Consider the following 20,968-nt stretch of genomic DNA (forward strand, 5'->3'; position numbering starts at 1 on the left):
AGGAGTGGGTTAATTATAATAGGGGAAGAGTTTGGTCCTATTTCTTTTCTTTTTTTCTTTTTCTTTTCTTTTTTTTTTTTTTTTTTTTTTGAGACAGAGTCTCACTCTTTTGTCCAGGCTAGAGTGCAGAGTTGTGATCTCAGCTCACTGCAACCTCCACCTCCCAGGTTCAAGGGATTCTCATGCCTCTGCCTCCCAAGTAGCTGGAATTACAGGTGTGTGCCACCATGCCTGGCTAATTTTTGTATTTTTGGTAGAGATGGGGTTTCACCATGTTGGCCAGGCTGGTTTCAAACTCCTAACCTCAAGTGATCCACCTGCCTTGGCCTCCCAAAGTGCTGCAGTTACAGGCGTGAGCCACCATGCCTGGCCTGTTCCTATTTCTTTTCTGTGTCTCCTGTGCTTGCTTCCACTTTCTGCCATGGGATGATCCTCTACAGATGCCTATGCCTTGCTTTTGGACTTCACAGCCTCCAGAACTGTGAGCTAAATAAACATCGTTTGTTTATAAATTGCCCAGTCTTGGATATTCTCTTATAGCAATTGAAAATGGACTAAGACATGACTCACAGTATTTTAATGTGGTATAATATTTAATACCCACAGGGGCTATTGAGATATATGGGCTATCTTCTCCCATTTCAAATGTCCTAGATTATAAACTTAATGCCATTGTCTGCCTGTTTGCTTTTTTCCTGCAGAAATGATATTCCCTTTGTAATTCCTCTTGTAATATCCTCTTCCTCTTGCTGTTGTCCCTGTCTGTCTCTACATGTATCACCCTCAAATTCGATTTGCTTCCTCTGTACGCTAAGAAAGCAGATTTCTAACATTAGACAATTCTGACCAGTTTAGTAAATTGAATTAGAGTGATGGTCTGCAGATTTCTCTTAGAAGTCAAATGCACAGATTTTTAATGAATAATAGTGGCATCAGGGGTCTCCTTGCTGCTTCTCAGTGCGTATCCAGGTTGCTGAGGCATCTAAATCATGGAGGTTGCTGTTGCCCCTCTCCTTTGAACACTGGCCTATTGTGGAGCAGGGAGCTGATCTCCAAAACAACAAAATCCCAGATACATAGCAGTTGAAAAGCAAACTCAGTGGCTGAATTGTTGATGAGTCATAGAATTTTAAAGCTTAGAAAGACTAGAAAGATTGTCGTTCTAGCCCCCTCACTTTGGTAATGGTGTCAGGTTGTGCTGCCCAGTTTCATGCAGCGTTTTGCAGAGCTGGAAATAAAATTTGGGTTGACTGATTATTAGCCTGGTACTCTCCTCTGTATCATGCTCCCTCAGAAAACTCTGAATAATTAAATAGATTTGAAAACTTGTACATTATTTTGTAGTTAATTTTTTCATTTCCAAGAATAGACTCCATGAGAACTGGGACATTTGTGATCTTATTTCTGGCTCATATTTTATGATTCTAGCAGTGCCTAATTTAATAGAACTATATTCTGTTAGGATTTTCTTCCTGCCTGCAAAAGTGTCACTCAGGTTGTGTTCTAGGCCTCACTGGGCTTTGGAAGACTAATCCTAGATCCCCAGTCTTTGTGGGATCACCAATGCCTTGCCTTCGTAATCCTCAGTTTTACTTCTGAGGAAATGGATTCCCAACAGAGAAAATGATTTGTGCCTACCATCCCAACCAGTTAGTTACTGGGCGAGGCTTAATGTTCTTTCGTAGTTTTATTTTCAGTGTGACAGGCTGACTTCTGTAGATTAAAAGTCTAGTGTGTTTAGCCTTTCTTTTTAGATTTCTGTACGTAAGATGCCTGTTGATAGGATATAATCTTCAGTAGCTCAGAGCATGTATCATCACAGTACATGGTAGGCATGCAGACATATTTGTTGAAAGAGGGCATGTATGTGAAGAATGCCATCATTGAATTCACCTCCTTCTTTGCTTGTCAAAAAGGCTGCTCCTGATGGGTACATGGTCAGGCCGTCAGCAAGTGGCTTTTAAGCTGGGCCTTGCCTTGGGAAAACTGACCCACACGCAGTAGTGCCAGTGTTAGTTTTTTCAGTGTTTTATTTTTGATCATGTGTGTAACTAAAGATAGAAGTTTCTCATGACTGGATTTTTTTCCAAGCTACAGTGACTCTTGGGCCCAACTTTAAATTTTCCAAGCTTATGGTAACAGTAATTTAATTTGGCTTTTAGTTTAATTAGATATCAAGATGGTTGTTTCCATGAAGAATCTTGTAAGCAGAACCCAGGGGGTATTCAGATGATCCCAGAAATGGTCATTGTGCTAATTCATGAACTCTGAAGTGTGGGGGCCTCCTGCTTTAAGATGGTAGGCAATAAATGCTTAGATGAGTCTTATATCATCAGCTCTCAAGGTGGATGCCTTTTAGAGAAGGTAGTACAAGCTGTCCCCTGCTTTCTAACATAATGAATTCCTGAAAATCTATTTGACAGTCAGATGGCAGCTATAAATGCCAGCCAGTTACTTCTGCTTCGGAGCTCCCCTACCGAGGGCAGTAGATGGCTGTTGGTACCATCTGGGACACCAGAAATCACTATTCAATAGGTAATGGACAAAAGGCTCTGAATGTGACTCTGAAAAGGCAGCTTAGTGTATCAGTGATTAATGATATTAGGAGGTCTACCTTACATCAGGACCGCCTATGTTCCTGTGCCTCAGTGTAGCAGGGGCTCTTGACCTATCCTATAACCTTCTGGTATATCTGTTAACTAGTGTAATATAAATAAGAATAAACATGCGTCGGGGCGCGGTGGTTCACGCCTGTAATCCCAGCACTTTGGGAGGCTGAGGCGGGCGGATCACTTGAGGTCAGGAGTTCAAAACCATCCTGGCCAACATGGTAAAACCCTGTCTCTACTAAAAATACAAACATTAGCCAGGCCTGGTGGCATGCAACTGTAATCTTAGCTACTGGGAAGTCTGAGGCATGAGACTTGCTTGAACCTGGAAGATGGAGGTTGCAGTGAGCTGAGATCACACCACTGCACTCCAGCCTGGGTAACAGAGTGAGACTTTGCCCCAAAAAAATAAATTAATTAACATGGTCTATGTGTACTTTTTATATCACCCTTTCCTTTATACTTTTTCTTTTTTTTTTTTTAACTAAAAATAGCTTACTTATATAGTTTTATTTTAAAAATGATTTCTGCCAATTGGAGGTAGAATGAGAGTAATTCATGCACTCTAGAAAAACTATAAAGAAGAGTGCACCTGTGTCAATTCTACAATACGACGGTTGCTATTGATATTTTAAAGGGTATCTTTCCAGATATCTTTTTTTTTTTTTAGAGACAGTGTTGCTTTGTCATCAAGAGTAGAGTGCAGTGGCACAATCATGGCTGACTGTAGCCTTGACCTCCTGGGCTCAAACAATGTATCTGGGACTACAGGTGCTTGCCACCAGGCCTGGGTAGTTTTTATTATTGTTGTTGGTTTTGTGGAGGCAAAGTCTCAGTATGTTGCCCAGGCTGTTCTTAAACTCCTGAGCTTAAGCAATTGCAATTGTCCTGCCTCAGCCTCCCAAAGTACTAGGATTATAGGTGTGAGCCACTGTGCCCAGTCCCAGATATCATTTTAACCATAAATATGCACATATGATGTCACATGCTGTTTTGTAGCCTGCTTTTTACTAATATGCTATGAATATCTTTCAATGTCAGTAAATACCTGAAACATTTTTTTGTTTTTTAAAATTTTTTAAAATGTTTCTTTTTTTCCTTGTTCTTGAAACATTTTTAATAGCACCTGATATATTGTTATATGGTATAACATAATTTACTTAACAAATCTCCAGTTCTTCATTTATAATATACAGGTATAGTAATATCTCATGGGGTTATGTGGATTAAATAATAATGTGTATAAGGTACCTAACACAGAAGATGACATGTGGGGAATGTTCAATAGTTGTTAGCTGCAGGAATCACCCCAATATATGACATCTTTTATAAAGATGTGTGATTATCCCCTTACGACAAATTCCTAAGAATAGGACTTGCTTGGTCACATCATATGAATGTTTTCATTTTTTATTTGCATCACCAAATAGCTCTCCGGAAAAATTACAGCAATTTATGTACTCCCACCCACCATAGAAGAAGGTACTCTGGTCCCTATGCTGTCACTGGATACATTTTGTCAAGTCTTTTAATCTTTGCCAGTCTGAAAGGCAAAAATGTCATATTATTTTTCGTTTTCTTTCTTGGCTCACTGCAGCCTCTACCTCCTGGGCTCAAGCCACCCTCCCATCTCAGCCTCCTGAGTAGCTGGGACTACAGGTGCACACCACCATACCCGGCTAATTTTTTTAAAATTTTTGGTGGAGACAGGATTTTGCCATGTTGCCCAGGCTGGTCTCAAATTCCTGGGCTTAAGTGATCCTTCCGCCTTGGCTTCCCAAAGCGCTGGGATTACAGGTGTGAGGCACTGCACCAGCCTGTTTTTTTAAATTTTTTTTTATTTTTTAGAGATTAAATAGCTTTTCATATGTATATTGGCCATTTCTTTGTCCTTCTATGAATTGGGTGCTCATGTTCTTTGCCTGTTTTCCAAAAACCTGTTTGAGGTTTTGACCTGTTTCTTATTGATTTGAAAACCTTTCTATATTAATATTTTATCATGTTACAAATAATTTTTTATTAATTGAAACCCTTTTATATTAATTGAAACCCTTTCTACATTAATATTTTGTCATGTTAGAAATAATTTTCCCCAGTTTTTTTCAGCTTTCTCTCTGGTGTTTTGCAATTTAAACTTTTTACATAGTCAAAGTAAATCCTTAAATATTGGTTCTGATTTTTGTAGCATTTTTGTAAAAGTCTTCCCATTCCAAGGTTATAAAAATATTCACTTATACTTCTGGTATCGTTTTTTGACCCAGAGTCTCACTCTGTCACCCAGGCTGGAGTACAGTGGTGCCATCACAGATCACTACAGCCTCGAACTCCCAGGCTCAAGCAATCCTCCCACCTCAACCTTCTGAGTAGCTGGGACCACAAACGCATGCTGTGCCACCACACCTGGCTGTTGTTTTTTGTTTGTTTGTTTTCTTTTTTGGTAGAGACAGGGTCTCACTATGTTGCCCAAGCTGGTCTCAAACTCCTAGGCTCAAGCAATCCACCCACCTTGGCCTCCCAAAGTGCTAGGATTACAGGCGTGAGCCACTGTGCCTGGCCATTTCTAGTATTTTTATAATTTACTTTTTTTACATTTAAATCTTCTCCCTATATGGAATTTATTTAGGCATTTTAAGAAGGGAGTTATGAATTCAGCTTTTTATTTTTTATTTTTCCAAATAGCCAGTTTTTCCAGTGTTCTTATACCACTAACTTGAAGTGCTAGCTTTATCATGTGCTAAAAGAAACCTCATCCATTCCTGGATCTGTTTTGCTCTATTGATTTGTCTATTCCTGCACCAGTAACTCTGTCACGGGATTAATAAATTTTTCCAAAAGTGGCAATAATTTCATGCTCATCTGCTCCTGGTAGAATCAAGCTGACATTTTACCCAACTACTCTTAAACTTCTTGGCTTCTGTGCTTCCTCTCCTGGGGTAGGATTCGGTCATCTGAATTACAGTATTTGCTCTGGGCTCCTCAGGGTACTGGCTTTTGGACTGTTGAGCAGAGAAACAACATATTTACATAGTTTTCCTTAATTTTGACCTGTTTCTAGATCATACATTTAGCTGACTCCTTAGCAATATGTGGTGACCAGATCATGTTCTCTTTGTGCCAAATGAAGCTTGTCCAACTCACAGCCCGCGGGCCACATGTGGCCCAGGGTGGCTTTGAATGCGACCCAATACAAATCCATAAACTTTCTTAAAACGTTATGAGATTTTTTTGTATGATTTCTTTTTAAGCTCATTAGCTATTGTTAGTGTTAGTGTATTTTATGTGTGGCCCAAGACGATTCTTCTGCCAGTGTGGCCCGGGGAAGCCAAAAGATTGGACACCCTTGTGCTAAATAATCTGCCTCTTAGGCATGCTACATTAAAGCAACACAGCTTTTTTTTTTTTTTTGAGATAGAATTTCACTTTGTCGCCCAGGCCAGAGTGCAGTGGCGCAACCTTGGCTCACTGCAACCTCTGCCTCCTGGGTTCAAGCGATTCTTCTGCCTTAGCCTCCTGAGTAGCTGCGCCTACAGGTGCGTGCCACCACGCCCGGCTAATTTTTGTATTTTTGGTAGAGATGGAGTTTCACTGTATTGGTCAGGCTAGTCTTGAACTCCTGACCTGAGGTGATCCACCCGCCTCGTCCTCCCAAGGTGCTGAGATTACAGGTGTGAGCCATCATGCCTGGCCTACAGCTGTTGTTTACCAGAAACAAAACATGCTTCAACTCTCCCCACACTCTCCATTTGAATTATCATTTATACAACGAATACATAATATCTTTATATAAAGTGCTTTATATGCTATATATAATATTAATTTATATTAATATAATATAATAACATGACAAAATATTAATATATATGCTATATGTATATAAAGTGCTATATATATGCTATATATATATAAAGTGCTATATATATATAAAATATTCACTCTACCTTCTGTTGGATGGACTCTGCAACATAGTACTAGATGTTTTTGTATGATTCATTATTGTAATATTATAGAACATTCTTTGGTAATATTGTGTCAGAGGTTTTGGGTTTTCCCTTCTTATAGGAATTATTCTGCCTTTCAGTTCTTTCTAGCAACAAAGCTTTATCCTCTGTTCATATTTCTTTTATTCTTCTTACTTTGCCTTGATTAGAGCAATTGAGCCATAACTTATTGACTCATTATTTTCAGCTGTATATATTGTCAGACACCATTCTTGTCTAAGTGATCCAGTGGCTTCTCTCAGCTTTCTTTGGTCTTTCAAGCAGGAGTACTATTTCTAAAATGTCTTCTTAAAGATATTTCCTTTTCATCATTTTTATTTTCCTTCTATTTCAACCTTAACTTTCTTTATTCTGACCTTGAGATTCTTATTATTATTATTATTTAAATATAGACAGGTTCTCTCTGTTGTCCAGACTAGAGTACAGTGGCATGATCATAGCTTACTGCAACCTCGAATTCCTGGGCTCAAGTGATCCTCCTACTTCAGCTCCTGAGTAGCTAGAACTACAGGTGTGCACCACCATGCTTGGCTGATTTTTAAATTTTTTGTAGAGATGGGGGTCACTATATTGCCCAGGCTGGTCTTGAACTTGTGGACTCAAGTGACCCTCCCACCTCAGCCTCCCAGTGTGCTGGGATTACAGGCATAAACCACCATACTCAGCCTGAAATTCTTTTTTTATGTTAACAAGTCTTAATAGCATTTACTGTATACTCAGCATTTTACTAGAGGGTGATATTAATAGATTTTATTTGTGTTCTTTGAAAATTTTCAAGATACTTGCATGTTATCTTCCTGTATGTTCTACCTGCACCGCTGCCTTCTCTCATTGCCTTGCTCTTGCTTATATCTGCCTCCCAACTCTGTAAACTCTGCTTAAATCTCAGTATTCATACCTTTATTTTTTCACTTGAAATTTGAATTTCTCTTCTATATAGACTACCCCTGCTCAATGCCTCTAAACACTTAGATATGTTCAGGGCATCTTTACCAATGTTTAGCTACATGAAGCTAATGGTAACTACAATGGGAAGGAGAGGAGTAAGGTCACCATCATGTGTGAAGAGCTAAGAACACATACCAGTGTATAACAGTATCTTGGCTGGCTGGAAGAGCATAGGAATAACTCTATTCAGCCATTATTTACTGAGACAGCAGTAACCGTGTTAGAAGGAAGATTACACACAGATCAATAATGTTAGTTCAGGACAAACAGCTATCGTGAGTTTAAAAAAAAATACTAAGAAAAAGAAAGAATGTTAGTAGCAGGAGTTTGTGAATAGACTTTTATGAAAATGTTTGTGAAGCATCTAGTATGTATAAGACCTTGTTCTAGGCCTGATGGGTAATACCAAATTATAGTGTCTGCCATTAAGAAGTTATAGCATAATTTGAGAGGAAGACAAATATGTAAATAGTTCTACATGCATAGTTTACGTGTATGTATAGTTTACATTTATATATATATATATTTAAAAAAATAGTTATAGTACAAGGAGTGTCTGTAAATGCTGTGAGGGTAATACTTAGGAAGAGGAGATCACTTTGAGCTGTGATAATTACAAACCAGAATGGTTTGTTTTGCAGTGAAAAATGGGACTTTGGCTGTCTTTCAGATCTTTTGCACTGGTGTAGTCCGTCCCCGGTGGCTGTCAAAAAGAAACACCCACCGTAGAATGCTGAGGAGCGATGGACAAGTGCGGAAACACAGAACTTTTCCTTTTTGAAACGTGCGGGTTTTTTTCAACTTTTAGATTTAGGGGTATATGTGCAGGTTTGTTACCTGGGTATATCATGTGATGCTGGAATACAAATGCTCCCATCACTCAGGTAGTGAACATAGCACCCAACGGTTAGTTTTTCAATACTCACCTCTGTCCCTCCTCTAATAATCCTGTTTCTATTGTTGCCATCTTTATAGTCCATGAGTACCCAGTGTTTACCTCCCATTATAAGTGAGAGCATGTGGTATTTGGTTTTCTGTTTCTGTGTTAATTTGCTTAGCATCTGCATCCATGTTGCTGCAAGGGACAGGCATTCGTTTTATGGCGCCTTAGTATTACATGGTGTATATAGACCATGTTTTCTTTATCCAGTCCACTGCTGATGGGCACCTAGGTTGATTCCATGTCTTTGCTATTGTCAGTAGAGCGATAATTAACATAGTGCATGTGTCTTTTTGGTAGAATGATTTGTTTTCTTTTGGATATATACCCAGTATCAGGATTGCTGGGTCAGATCATAGTTCTCTTTTAAGTTCTCTGAGAAATCTCCAAATCGCTTTTCACAGTGGCTGAACATTCCCTCCAACAGTATATAATCATTCCCTTTTCTCCACAGCCTCACCAGTATCTGGGTTTTTTGTTTTTTTTTTTTTTTTTTTGATGTTTTAATAATAGTAGTCACTCTTTCTAGTATGAGATGGTATCTCATTGTGAAACCTGCATTTTTGAAAAATAGTTTCACTTGCTATAGAATTACAGCTTGACTGTTTTTTACCCAGTACTTTAAATATGTTACTCCACTGTCTGGCTTGTATTGTAGGAAAAGTCTGCTATCATTCTTTGTTTCTCTGTATGTAATGTCATCTTTTTTTGTGGATGCTTTTAAGATTTTTCTCTATTGCTGATTTTAGATTATTTGACTATGATATGATGTGCTTTGGTGTATTTTTCACCATGTTTCTTGAGCTTAGGGTTTCTGAGCTTCTTGGATCTCTGGGTTTATCCTTTTCATCACATTTGGGGAAATTTTGACTATTATATCTTAACTTTTTTTTCTGTCTCCAGCCCAGCCTCCTCTAGATGCCCTGATTGCCTATATAATCAGCTGCCTGAAGTTGTTCTACTTCAAAAAGAATGACAGAGCCATCGCTGAGCTATAGAACAACTTCAAGAACATTTGTAGAAACTAGAACATTTTCTAAATTGATGGCTCTGTTCGTTTTTTGTCTTTTCTTATCTCTGTGTTTCACTTTGGATAGTTTCTGTTGGTATGGCTTCAGGTTCACACTCATCTCTTCTACAGTGTCTAATCTCCTGTTCAGCCTATCCAGTGTTTGTTTTGTTTGTTTGTTTGTTTGTTTTTGAGACGGAGTCTCACTCTGTTGTTCAGGTGGAGTTCAGTGGTGCAATCTCGGCTTAATACAGCCTCCACCTCCCAGGTTCAAGCAATTCTCCTGCCTCAGCCTTGTGAGTAGCTGGGACTACAGGTGTCTGTCACCACACCTGGCTAGTTTTTGTGTTTTTAGTAGAGACAAGTTTTCACTATGTTGGCAAGGCTGGTGTCGAACTTCTGAACTCAGGTGATCTGCCCACCTCAGCCTCCCAAAGTGCTGGGATTACAGGTATGAGCCACAGCACCCTATCCAGTATACTTTTCATCTCAAACATTGTAATTCTCATTTCTACAAGTCTAATTTAAGTCTTTTTTTTTTTTTTTAAACAGTGTTTCACTCTTGTTACCCAAGCTGGAGTGCAGTGGTGCAGTCTCTGCTCACTGCAACCTCTGCTTTCTGGGTTCAAGTGATTCTCCTCCCTCAGCCTCCTGAGTAGCTGGGATTACAGGTGCCCACCACCACACCCGGCTAATTTTTAGTATTTTAGTAATTTTAGTATTTTTAGTAGAGATGGGATCTCACCATGTTGGCCAGGCTGGTCTTGAACTTCTGACCTCAAGTGATCTGCCCACTTTGGCCTGCCAAAATGCTGGGATTATAGGCATGAGCCACAGCGCCTGGCCTGATTTAAGTCTTTCAAAAATTTTTTTTCCTTAACATTCTCAATCCATTCTCTGATTTCTTGTGGAGTACAGTTATAACTGTTTCAGTGTCCTTATCTACTAATTATCTTTGTTATTTCTGAGTCAGTTTGATTTTTCTCTTCGTTATGGGTCCTGATTTCTTCTTTGCGTGCCTGGTTATTTTTTTTGTTTTGTTTTGTTTTTTTTTTGAGACGGAGTCTCGCTCTGTCGCCCAGGCTGGAGTGCAGTGGCGCAATCTCGGCTCACTGCAAGCTCCGCCTCCCGGGTTCACACCATTCTCCTGCCTCAGCCTCTCAAGTAGCTGGGACTACAGGCGCCCGCCACCCCACCTGGCTAATTTTTTTTGTATTTTAGTAGAGACGGGGTTTCACCGTGTTAGCCAGGATGGTCTCGATTTCCTGACCTCGTCATCTGCCTGTCTTGGCCTCCCAAAGTGCTGGGATTACAGGCGTGAGCCACCAGGCCCGGCGCCTCGTTATTTTTAAAAATTTATTTTAAGAGACAGGGTCTTGCTCTGTTGCTCAGGCTGGAGTGCAGTGGTATAATCATAGCTCACTGTAGCCTCAAACTCCTGGGCTCAAGAGATCCTTCTGCCTCAGCCTCCCAAGTAGCGAGGGCTAACAAGCATGTGTAACCATGCCTAGCTGATTTTTTAAAAATTGTTTTTGTGGAAATGGGGGTCTTGCTACATTGCCCAAGCTAGCTTCGAACTCCTGGCCTCAAGTGATCCTCCCACCTCGGCTTCCCAAAGGGCTGGGATTATAGACATGAGCTACTGTACCTACCCACCTGATGATTTTTCAGTTGGATATTGTGAGTTTTTGCTTGTTGGATGCTAGATATTTTTGTATTCTTATAAATATTCTTGAACTTTGTTCTGGAACACTGATTACTTGGAAACAGTTTGATCCTTTTGGGTCTTGCTTTTAAGCTTTTTTTAGGCGGGACCAGCACAGCATTAAGTCGGGGTTATTTTTCCTTACCACAGAGGTAAATGTTTCTGAGTACTGTACCCAATTTCCTTGAAATACAAGGTTTCCTATTATGGTTGCTGGGAACAAGGATTATTCCTGTTCCTGTGTGAGGTCTGAATATTGTTCTCTGCCATCCTTTCAGGTAATTATTTCCCTGGCCTCAGGTGGTTTCCTCACATGTGTGTGCTGTTCGGTGTTCAGCGGAAGACTTGGTGGGGTGGCAGGGGAGGCCCACTGCTCAGATCTCCAGAAATTTTTTTCTTTGTAAGTCTTTCTGCTCTAATCTTCTGCCCTGTGAACCTCTTTGGCCTCCCCAGACTATCAGCTTCCTCTCTTCAGTTTAGGGAGAACTCTGGGCTCTGCCTGGGTGCCCCTCCCCTGTACTGTGCCTGAAATTCTCTCCAGGCAGTAAGCCAGTAAGCTGTAGGGTACTCCTCGTTCAGTTCCTTTTCTTTCGGGAATCGTTGTCCTTTCTGCCTGGTGTTCAATGTCTTGGAAACAGTCATTTCATATATTCTGTGTGTTTGTTTGTTTGAGATGGAGTCTTACTCTGTCACACAGACTGGAGTGCAATGGCGCGATCTTGGCTCACTGCAGCCTGCGCCTCTTGGGTTCAAGCAGTTCTCTGCCTCAGCCTCCCAAGTGGCTGGGATTACAGGTGCGCTGCCGCACCTGGCTAATTTTTTGTATCTTTAGTAGAGACGGGGTTTCACTCGAACCCCTGACCTCGTGATCCACCTGTGTCAACCTCCCAAAGTGCTGGGATTACAGGCATGAGCCACCGCGCCCAGCCTATTCTGTGTTTTGTTTTTTTGTTTTTTGTTTTTTATTAGCTATTTCCTGTAGAAAGGTAAATGTGATCCCTGTCACTCTATCTTGACCAGAAGCAGAAGTCCACTCTGAAATGAACTTTTGCATTTCATACCCATGTCTGTCATGGGGAAGTTAAGTGGGCCTGGCCTTGTCTTTTTACTTCATCATCCTCTTTTTCAGAACTTCATAAGTAGTTCTTCAAGAATTCAATATTTATTGTGTGTGCCCACTGTGCACTGTGCTGTGTGTTAGCTGCTGAAATGTATAGGCTTGATTCCTTTACCAGATGGACCTCAGGTCTAGTGGGGAGGACAGGCAAGGTTCTTGTGGCTACAACTAAAAGTGCTGTAATACATATTTTGAAAGATCTAAGATGCCACTGCAGTGTAGAATGACATGTATGTTGTCTTAAATATTAGAAATGATTCTGGATTAGGATTGATGGCTTTGTGCTGACTTGTGAATTCTGTCTCCTAACCATGACCAGGTTGTCCGCCCTTTCCTGGACATCCATATTTTTTCTCCCATTGAAAGGCCAGGATTGAATCTGTACTCTTGGGTCCCTAGTTCTCCTGGATTTATCTTCTTTCCATATGACCTTTTCTTTCTGCTTAACCTTTGGGCCTGCTGTAACATCTCATTTCATTTTTCTTTTTGAACTTTCACCAGTGTAAGAATGTTAGAGACTGAAATATTAAAAAATTAGTTGCATTTGCTGTAAGTAGATGAGTTTTTCAGTGAGTTTGCCCATTTTCAAAAGCAAGTCTTCACTGGTTATTTGGAGCGGATGGGAAGGAAGCTTAAGGGTAGTAGAAAACCACAGTTTTGCTAGTAAATCTGGCCTACATTTCCAAAGGAACTCTTTGGATGATGAATGAGGTCCATTACCATTTCAGTTGTTTCAGTGAAGCTGAGAGTTGCCAGTGACACGTGATAATCCTCATTCTATAGTTGAGCAATAGGAAAATGTGGGTAATGCCAGTCTGCATTGACTGGGTCAGCTGTGTAGAGCATTGCCTGAAAAGTAAAAGTTGCAGTCTTGATTGGCTCAAGACTGATATCTTACAGCCTGATGAAGACAACCACTAATTTCCAGTGCCATAATTGATGGGCTTTTTCTTTTCTCTTAGTCAGTTATGACAAGGACCTTCCTTGGAAAGATAACCTATGTTTAGATGACTGTGATCTTAGCCCTTGTGATCTGCCTGGTGCTTGTGGTAGCTCTGGATGTTCCTGTTTTTCCTGAAGGACCTCATTGATGTCAGTTCAGACATTATGCTCACTCAAGAGAATGTGTGGTTTTGCTATGTGTTAAATATCGTATAAGACACACTGCTGTGTCACTTTTAAGCTTCCGGTTTCAGAAGCTCTCGCAGCCCTACTTTTTCTCAGATGCCTGGCAAGCCTGCATATCTGAATAACCCTTCTGTCCTGCAGAGGCTGTGAGAAGCTCTGCTGAGCATTTGAGAGTTAACCATTATTTACGGAGCAAGACCTGTGTGAGGCACTGATTGTACTAACTTACAGAAATTGTGTGAGAGATCTTTTGACATCAAAGGTACTTATGATCCAGAGGGGAAATCACATAGGTGAATTAATTCAGAAGCCTGTTCAAGACTACAAGAGAAAATTCCAAGATAAACAAAACAGTTCATGTTTTGAGTTCTGTTTCTTTAGATTTCTATGTTGGGATTGGTGGCTTGAGTGACCGAGTAGCTGACATCCCAACCATTTTTAGACATGTTCTATTTTGAGGTTGAGTTTGTGGTTTGGGAAGGATGTGTAATCATTTTCAACAAATGCTTACTGAGTGTGCAAAGTATTCCTGTGGTAGGCACAGGGAGTACCAAGAAATATAAAGTTACATTCCCTGGCTTCTAAGGAGCTTCTCATATATGGGAGGGCAAGGCATGTTTTAGATTTTAAAATCTTAGTAAGATTATAAGTCTTAAGAAAAAAGCATAATCATCAACAATTATTAGAAATATATACTGAACTATTAAACTGTCTAAGAAATGGGGCTTGGGTGGTGAACATGTGGCCTGGAAAAGAGAAGGATCTTCACTTTTTGCTATATAGATTCTATATAGTATGTAATTTCTATATGGTTTGAAATTTTTGCCAAGTGCAGTTATTGCCTCTTTGGTTTTTTTTTTTTTTTTTTATCAGTTACAAAAATGATAGAGAACAGAAGATTGTATTAATACATATAATATTAACCTTGAGTATATCTCTATATGGTAGGATTGTGAATGACTTATTTTTATTATACCTTGTTATAATTGTCTACATCTCTTTTAATGAATATATATTATTGTATAAGTAGAGAAAGGAAGTATTTAAAAAACAAATCCAAAACCACCTACAATGATGATTATAACTATATTTTAACATGCTTACTGTATTTTGAGTATAATATACCAGTTTTCCCTTTTTTACCTCCTTACTTTCACTGCAACTCTAGTGAGGTTGTTTTATTATTATCATTATTACTATGGTTATTAAATAAAAAGGTGAAACAAAGACATTTGCTTCTTGCTTCTGCCCCTTGTCATTTTGAGTGAGCTAGCCTAGAAGTAAAAGGAATCCAGTTATGAACTTCTCAGCTATACTGTAAAGGATGCCCAGAAAAATTTAAATTATGCTGATTTGGTTACAATTACGCCTGCCAGTGTGGGCTATGATCTCTTGTTTTAAAGCATCCTAAAAATACTTTGCTATACCTTTATATATAGTTCTGTTGGAGAGGGCAATTAGATTATCCCATCTCCCCATCTGGTGCAGTAAAGAAAACTCATCTGCTTGGCTCACTTTGTGTAAAAGAGAATTTAAATTTCCAGGTTATTTGTGATTCATATTAAGTAGTTAAATCCCATCTCTCCCAAATTTTGTACTGGGAATCCATATCCCCTTTATAATTATTAACTTAATTACTCTGAACAGTAATAAAGTTCAGATATTTAAAGAAGCCAAAGATTGAAGGAGAGTAGCTGTCATTTCTAAATTAATTTTTTTTCCCCTTATAGCATGTGTTTGATGATCTCAGAGGCTCAGTATCCTTGTCCTGGGTTGGAGATAGCACTGGGGTAAGTCATATTTTGAGTCTGTTATTTCAACCCAGCAAGAAGATGACAACTGATTTGGGGGGCGGTTAAGCACCTAGTATCATTTCTTCCTGAAACTGTCTTTAGCCTCAATCACAGGAAATGTTTGCAAGACAGACTTTCAGGAAGTTGTAATTGTGTTGGTTTTGCTTTAGAACTGGGAACATCTTTTTTTAGGGTGCGGTAGGGACGGAGTTTCACTCTTGTTGCCCAGGCTGGAGTGCAATGGCGCGATCTCGGCTCACTGCAACCTCCACCTCCCAGGTTCAAGCGATTGTCCTGCCTCAACTTCCCAAGGAGCTGGGATTACAGGCACCCACCACCATGCACAGCTAATTTTTTGTATTTTTAGTGGAGGTGGGGTTTCACCATGTTGGCCGGGCTGGTCTTGAACTCCTGACATCAGGTGATCCACACGCCTCAGCCTCCCAAAGTGCTGGGATTACAGGTATGAACCACTGCACCTGGCCGGGAACGTCTTCTGATCACCTTCTTCCACAGTAGGAAGATGGACACCTTTTCAGTCCTTGGTGGCTGCTTAGCATCAAGATGAGCAAGAAGAAAGAGGGAAGAGAGTGCTCTGTATTGAGAAGGGAAGCTCACAATACTTGGGAAAACCCCTATATAGAAACAGAAAATGTCCATTAAAAACATCCTGGCACTTTTCCTCCAAACTGTATTGTTCCTGTGTCCTTTCCCACAGGTGTGTTGAGGGACTGTGGTGCCCATGGGCTCATGGTTGTTCATCTGTTGTCCTTGCCCCTACCACAAAGGAGGTACTGTCAGGATTGGGGGACTGGAAGGAGGATCAGTCAGCTCCTTATCCCTCCTGATATACAGCTGGGCTTCCACTAGGAGGGCATGCTGAGGATACATTGGCCTCTGGTCTTAAATCAGGACTTGTTGCCTGGCTGTCTTAATATCCTGCTTGAACAAGAGCGGAGGCAACATCTCCTGCCTCCTGGTATTCCATAATACATGTGTCATTTCATTGAGGCACATGATAGTTATATTAGAAGCCTAAAGAAATAAAATATTGGTGCTGAAAAGCAAATTGTAAATTTCTTATTTTGATTAATTTTTAAACTTCTAGTAGAATTTCTGTAAGTATAGCTCAGTTTTTTCTAGAATTTGAGTTGTACCCTAATTTCCATGATTTACCCTTTTATCTTAGATAGTTGGTATCTCCAAGATTTCTTTTTTTCTTTTTTTTTTTTGAGACAGAGTCTCGCTCTGTCACCCAGGCTAGAGTGCAGTGGTGCAATCTTGGCTCACAGCAACGTCCGCCTCCCAGGTTCAGGCAATTCTCATGCCTCAGCCTCCCAAGAAGCTGGGACTACAGGCATGTACCATCATGCCCAGCTAATTTTTGTGTTTGAAGTAGAGACAGGATTTCACCATGTTAGCCAGGCTGGTCTCGAACTCCTGACCTTAAGTGATCTGCCCACCTCAGCCTCCCAAAGTGCTGTGATTATAGGCATGGGCCACGGTGCCCAGCCATCTTCAAGATTTCTCATATGGCTTTCTGAGACTCCCTAGACTCTTGTAGTAATCCATCCAGAATCATTTCCTCATGCATAGTTTTTGGTAGATAAACTACTGAAAAAAATGAATTTCATGAAGAACCAACAACAAGGAGAAGAAAAAGACAAGACAGACATGACACAGTGACCTCTAGGAGAACACCCACGCTATTCTAGCTTCTATAAGGAGAAAATGGAGAGGGTGCTTGCCTGAGAGCATCTTACAATAGTATGGATACAAAATAGTTAAAGCCTTCTTTTATTTTAATGTGTATTTGAGTAGTCAGCCTCACTGCTTCAATGGAGGCGATGGGGATCATCCCAACAAAATGAGCTGAGGACTTTCTCATCATTCTCAGCCCTAGTACCTAGATCTTTCTAGACTTTGGGGAGTACTACAAAGTAGGGATATCAAAAGTCTTTTAGGTGTTGGCTCAATCTTGAACACATATCAGCATGTGATTGGAGTATCTTTTTGATTTATGGAATGCTTTTTTCTCTCTCCAGGTCATTCTAGTCTTGACTACCTTCCATGTACCACTGGTAATTATGACTTTCGGACAGTCCAAGCTATATCGAAGGTGAGATCAATAACACGCGTTGGAGCATTTGACTAAGTAACATATTGAGAATGTAGATTCTCCCTTTTCTAGACATGATGGCGTGTAACAGTTGATGTAAAAGATCTTCTAGCCATCTTAAGTTTTCACCAGACTGTCACACTTAGCACATGTTGTTGTTGTTGTTTTGAGACAGGGTCTCACTCTGTCTCCCAGGCTGGAGTGCAGTCAGGCTCAAGCCATCCTCCCACTTCAGCCTCCCAAGTAGGCAGGACTGCAGGCACATGCCACCACGCCCGGCTAATTTTTTGTATTTTTTGTAGAGATGGGGTTTCCCCATGTTGCCTAGGCTTGTACCGAGCTCCTGGGCTCGAGTGATCTGCCTGCCTCAGCCTCCAAAAGTGTTGGGATTACAGGCGGGAGCCACTGTGCCCAGCCCCCAGCACTACTTTTTTGTTTGTTTGTTTGTTTTTGAGACAGGGTGTGGCTCTGTCACTCAGGCTGGAGAGCAGTGGCGCAAACACGGCTCATTGCAACCTCTCCCTCCCAGGTTCATGCCATCCTCCCACCTCAGCCTCCCAAGTAGCTGGGATTACAGGCATGTACCTCCATGCCTGGGTAGTTTTTGTATTTTGGATAGACAGGGTTTCACCATGTTGCCCAGGCTGATATTGAGCGCCTGGGCTCAAGCTATCTGCCTATCTCAGCTTCCCAAAGTGCTGGGATTACAGGTGTGAGCCACAGTGCCTGGCCTTAACATCTAATTAGCAACTGAAAGAAGTATGAAAAGGGACCTGGTTCCAAAGAGGTTGGTTTGACCTGACTGAGGGGCAAAACAATAAAGGAAGATGAAGAAAGAGTCTATAGTGCTGTGTGTGTGTGTTCATTTATGTGGATATTTATTTGTGGGAAGGTAGTATGGAGTTTAAAAAGTCTTTCTATTAATTTTGAGCACAAAATGGTTTTTTATATTCCTGAAATAAAAATCTTCATTGTACTTTCCCAGCAAATATTATTTATACAGCATTTTGAGGCCTAAGCAGATTATTTTTATGTAAGAAGGAGGCTGTCAGGTCAGACCTACCAAAAAGCTTTGTAGTGTTCACACTGGTGATAATGATGGTAACTTGGGTTCTGGAACCACAACCTATACTGTGACACTGGTGAAGTTTTAGAGTTGTCTTCTCAAAGGTATGACTTGATTAAAAAGTAGGTTCCGTTCCTTTACAGTAAGATTCAAGACCAACTAATTCCTAGAGATTGCTGAATGATTGTGTCTTCTCAATCATTTATGTCTGTCTCATTTTCCCCTAGGGACCTAAAGAAATAATGACCTCCCAGCAGATGATATAGAAACTACCCTAGGGTCAGGGTATCTCCCAGGAGTCATGGTACTTTCTCAAGGTTCTTTATTTGACTGCTGTTCTTGGCCCAAGTGGGAGTGAACCCACGTTCAAGCTCTGAAATGGATTAGCCTAACCTCTCTTCCCCATGAGGTATGAACTTTGACTACATCTCCTGGGCATGGAGCCAGAAGTCTCTGCCCTTCAGTACATTGATGTTGTCCCAGAGAGGCAACAAATACCTTTAGGCCAACAAGGAATTGCTATCTTAGAACTACAGTGCAAATTCCATGAAGGCAAGGTTCTTGACTAACTGGGTTCCCCAGAATCTAGCCAAATGCCTAACATGTAGTAGGCAGGCAGTAAATAATAATCAAATAAATGAATGAATGTCTTGGCTTCTTTATAATTTTTGGATGGATAATTAAAATTTTTTTTGATACAGGATCGACTATATTTTAGAGTCTTGGTGCTAGAAAGAGCTATAATAGGTGACTTTGTTTATTCAATCAGAACAGTAGTTGAACCATTTTAGATGAAAAGCATCCTATTTGGAGAGAGAAAAATGCGTTTTAAAATGTGTAACTTTGCTTCAGTAACTCTTTCCAGTGTTTAAGAATGTTTGCTCTCATAAATTCCCCTCCTCACAATTGCCCATTCCCCAGCTGGGCATGGTGTCGCACATCTGTGGTCCCAGCTACTTGGGAGACTGAGTTAGGAGCATCTCTTGGGTCCAGGAGGTTGAGGCTGCAGTAGCTAGGGTCACATCACTGCACTCCAGCCTGGGTGAGAGAGCGATACCCTTTCTCAAAAAAATAAAATATCTCCTCATGATAGTTTTTTTTACCAACCTGTGTTTCATTATAAAAGCAGTATAATCATATTATAGGACATTTGAAAATTTTAAAGGAAAGAAAAAAGTTCATACAGCCAAGTGTAATCTTAATTCGTTTGTCGTTTATTATCTTGACCTTCCCCTTTAATGTTGTATCATATAGTTGTAGAGTATTGGGAGGCAACGTGGAATAGCAAAATGTTGCCAAGCTTTGTTGGCAAGTAGGCTTAGGATCGAATCACAGCACTGTCATTGCAAACAGAATGAACTTGGGAAAGTCATTTAACCTCCTAAGTCTTTTTTATCATCTGTAAAAGGACAATAATAATGCCCACCTCAGAGCTGTTGTGAGGTATGCTCTGCAGTGCCTGGCATGGAGAAATAGCTTGGGTGCTGTTAGCTGCTGCCATGCCAATGACCAGGGATGGCATGTAGCCAGCAGGTACTGGCATTGCTGTACCAGTTGTTAAAATGAATTTGAAGCCTTCCACACCAGTTGCTAAAAAGTGATTGCCTGCCCCCAGATGCCTCCACGTCTTCTACAAATGCACACTGCACCCCCTAGCCCCTGCCAACATGCAAATGTTACTAACACCTGGCATTATGACCTACATCCATGCTGACTGGTCAGTACTCGTACCTTAACTCTGCTAGTAACCCCTCATTTTTTTAGATTGACATAATTTATCATTGTTCCATTGGACAGTTAGCTTGTAGCTGTTTTTTTCACTGTAACTAATGCTACTGTGATAAATATCATACACATTTGTGTGATAGGGGATGTTTATTTCCAATTCACTTTTTAGTAGCAAAGGAAGACCTCCGCTCTGATGGATGTCAGCATGTTTTAAAGGCTGTTTGTTAAATGCCTCTTTCTCCAGATTGAATTATCTTCTATACCTAATGCCTCAACAACTTAAGACAATCGAAACCAAAACGAGAACCGATACTGCCATGTCACTGTTTAAATACCACCACCATCAGACTCAGCCTTTTTTCAGCCTGTTTTTGTCTAGTCTTGTGAAAAACCCCGCTTTCCTGACATATACTTTACTAGAGTGCAATTCTATTTGTTTCTGATATAGTATAATATTACCAGGGTAACATTTTTTTCATATTACCCAGCAGTTTTTTGTTTCTTTTTTTTTTCTTTTTTTTTTTTTAACCACACTGACTTTGAATATTAATTATCTCTTCCTTGCCACAAAGTGGCAACTGACTCTGTACCTGCTCCCAGAGTTTAGGCAGAAACTGTAAATATGCCTTGTTGCCTTTCCAACTGGGCTGGCCTGGCCTAAAGTGATTGGCCAACCAAGTCAACCATGTTGAACATGCCAACCAAGAGGCGACTGTTGTTTCCGAAATGAGAAAGTGAAAGACGCAGTTTGATCAAAATGGGTCTTGAGTATGTTGAAGTTGCCCAATTACCACTAAAAGCCCACTGA

The 20,968-nt window shown here is 40.4% G+C and overlaps 1 protein-coding gene across 3 annotated transcripts in view; it reads left to right on the plus strand.

Annotated features, from left to right (window-relative positions):
• The window catches only part of SORT1 (sortilin 1), an 89,375-nt gene that overhangs the window by 13,105 nt on the left and 55,302 nt on the right, over positions 1-20,968 (plus strand). For all 3 annotated transcript variants that reach the window (XM_007977701.3, XM_007977702.3, XM_037998165.2), the window contains 2 exons: positions 15,185-15,244; positions 17,293-17,366. In XM_007977701.3, coding sequence (XP_007975892.2) covers positions 15,185-15,244; positions 17,293-17,366 — 134 coding nt within the window. The remainder of the gene's footprint in view (positions 1-15,184; positions 15,245-17,292; positions 17,367-20,968) is intronic.

This window comes from Chlorocebus sabaeus, chromosome 20 (assembly GCF_047675955.1).
Source record: "Chlorocebus sabaeus isolate Y175 chromosome 20, mChlSab1.0.hap1, whole genome shotgun sequence".
Lineage (NCBI taxonomy): Eukaryota > Metazoa > Chordata > Mammalia > Primates > Cercopithecidae > Chlorocebus > Chlorocebus sabaeus.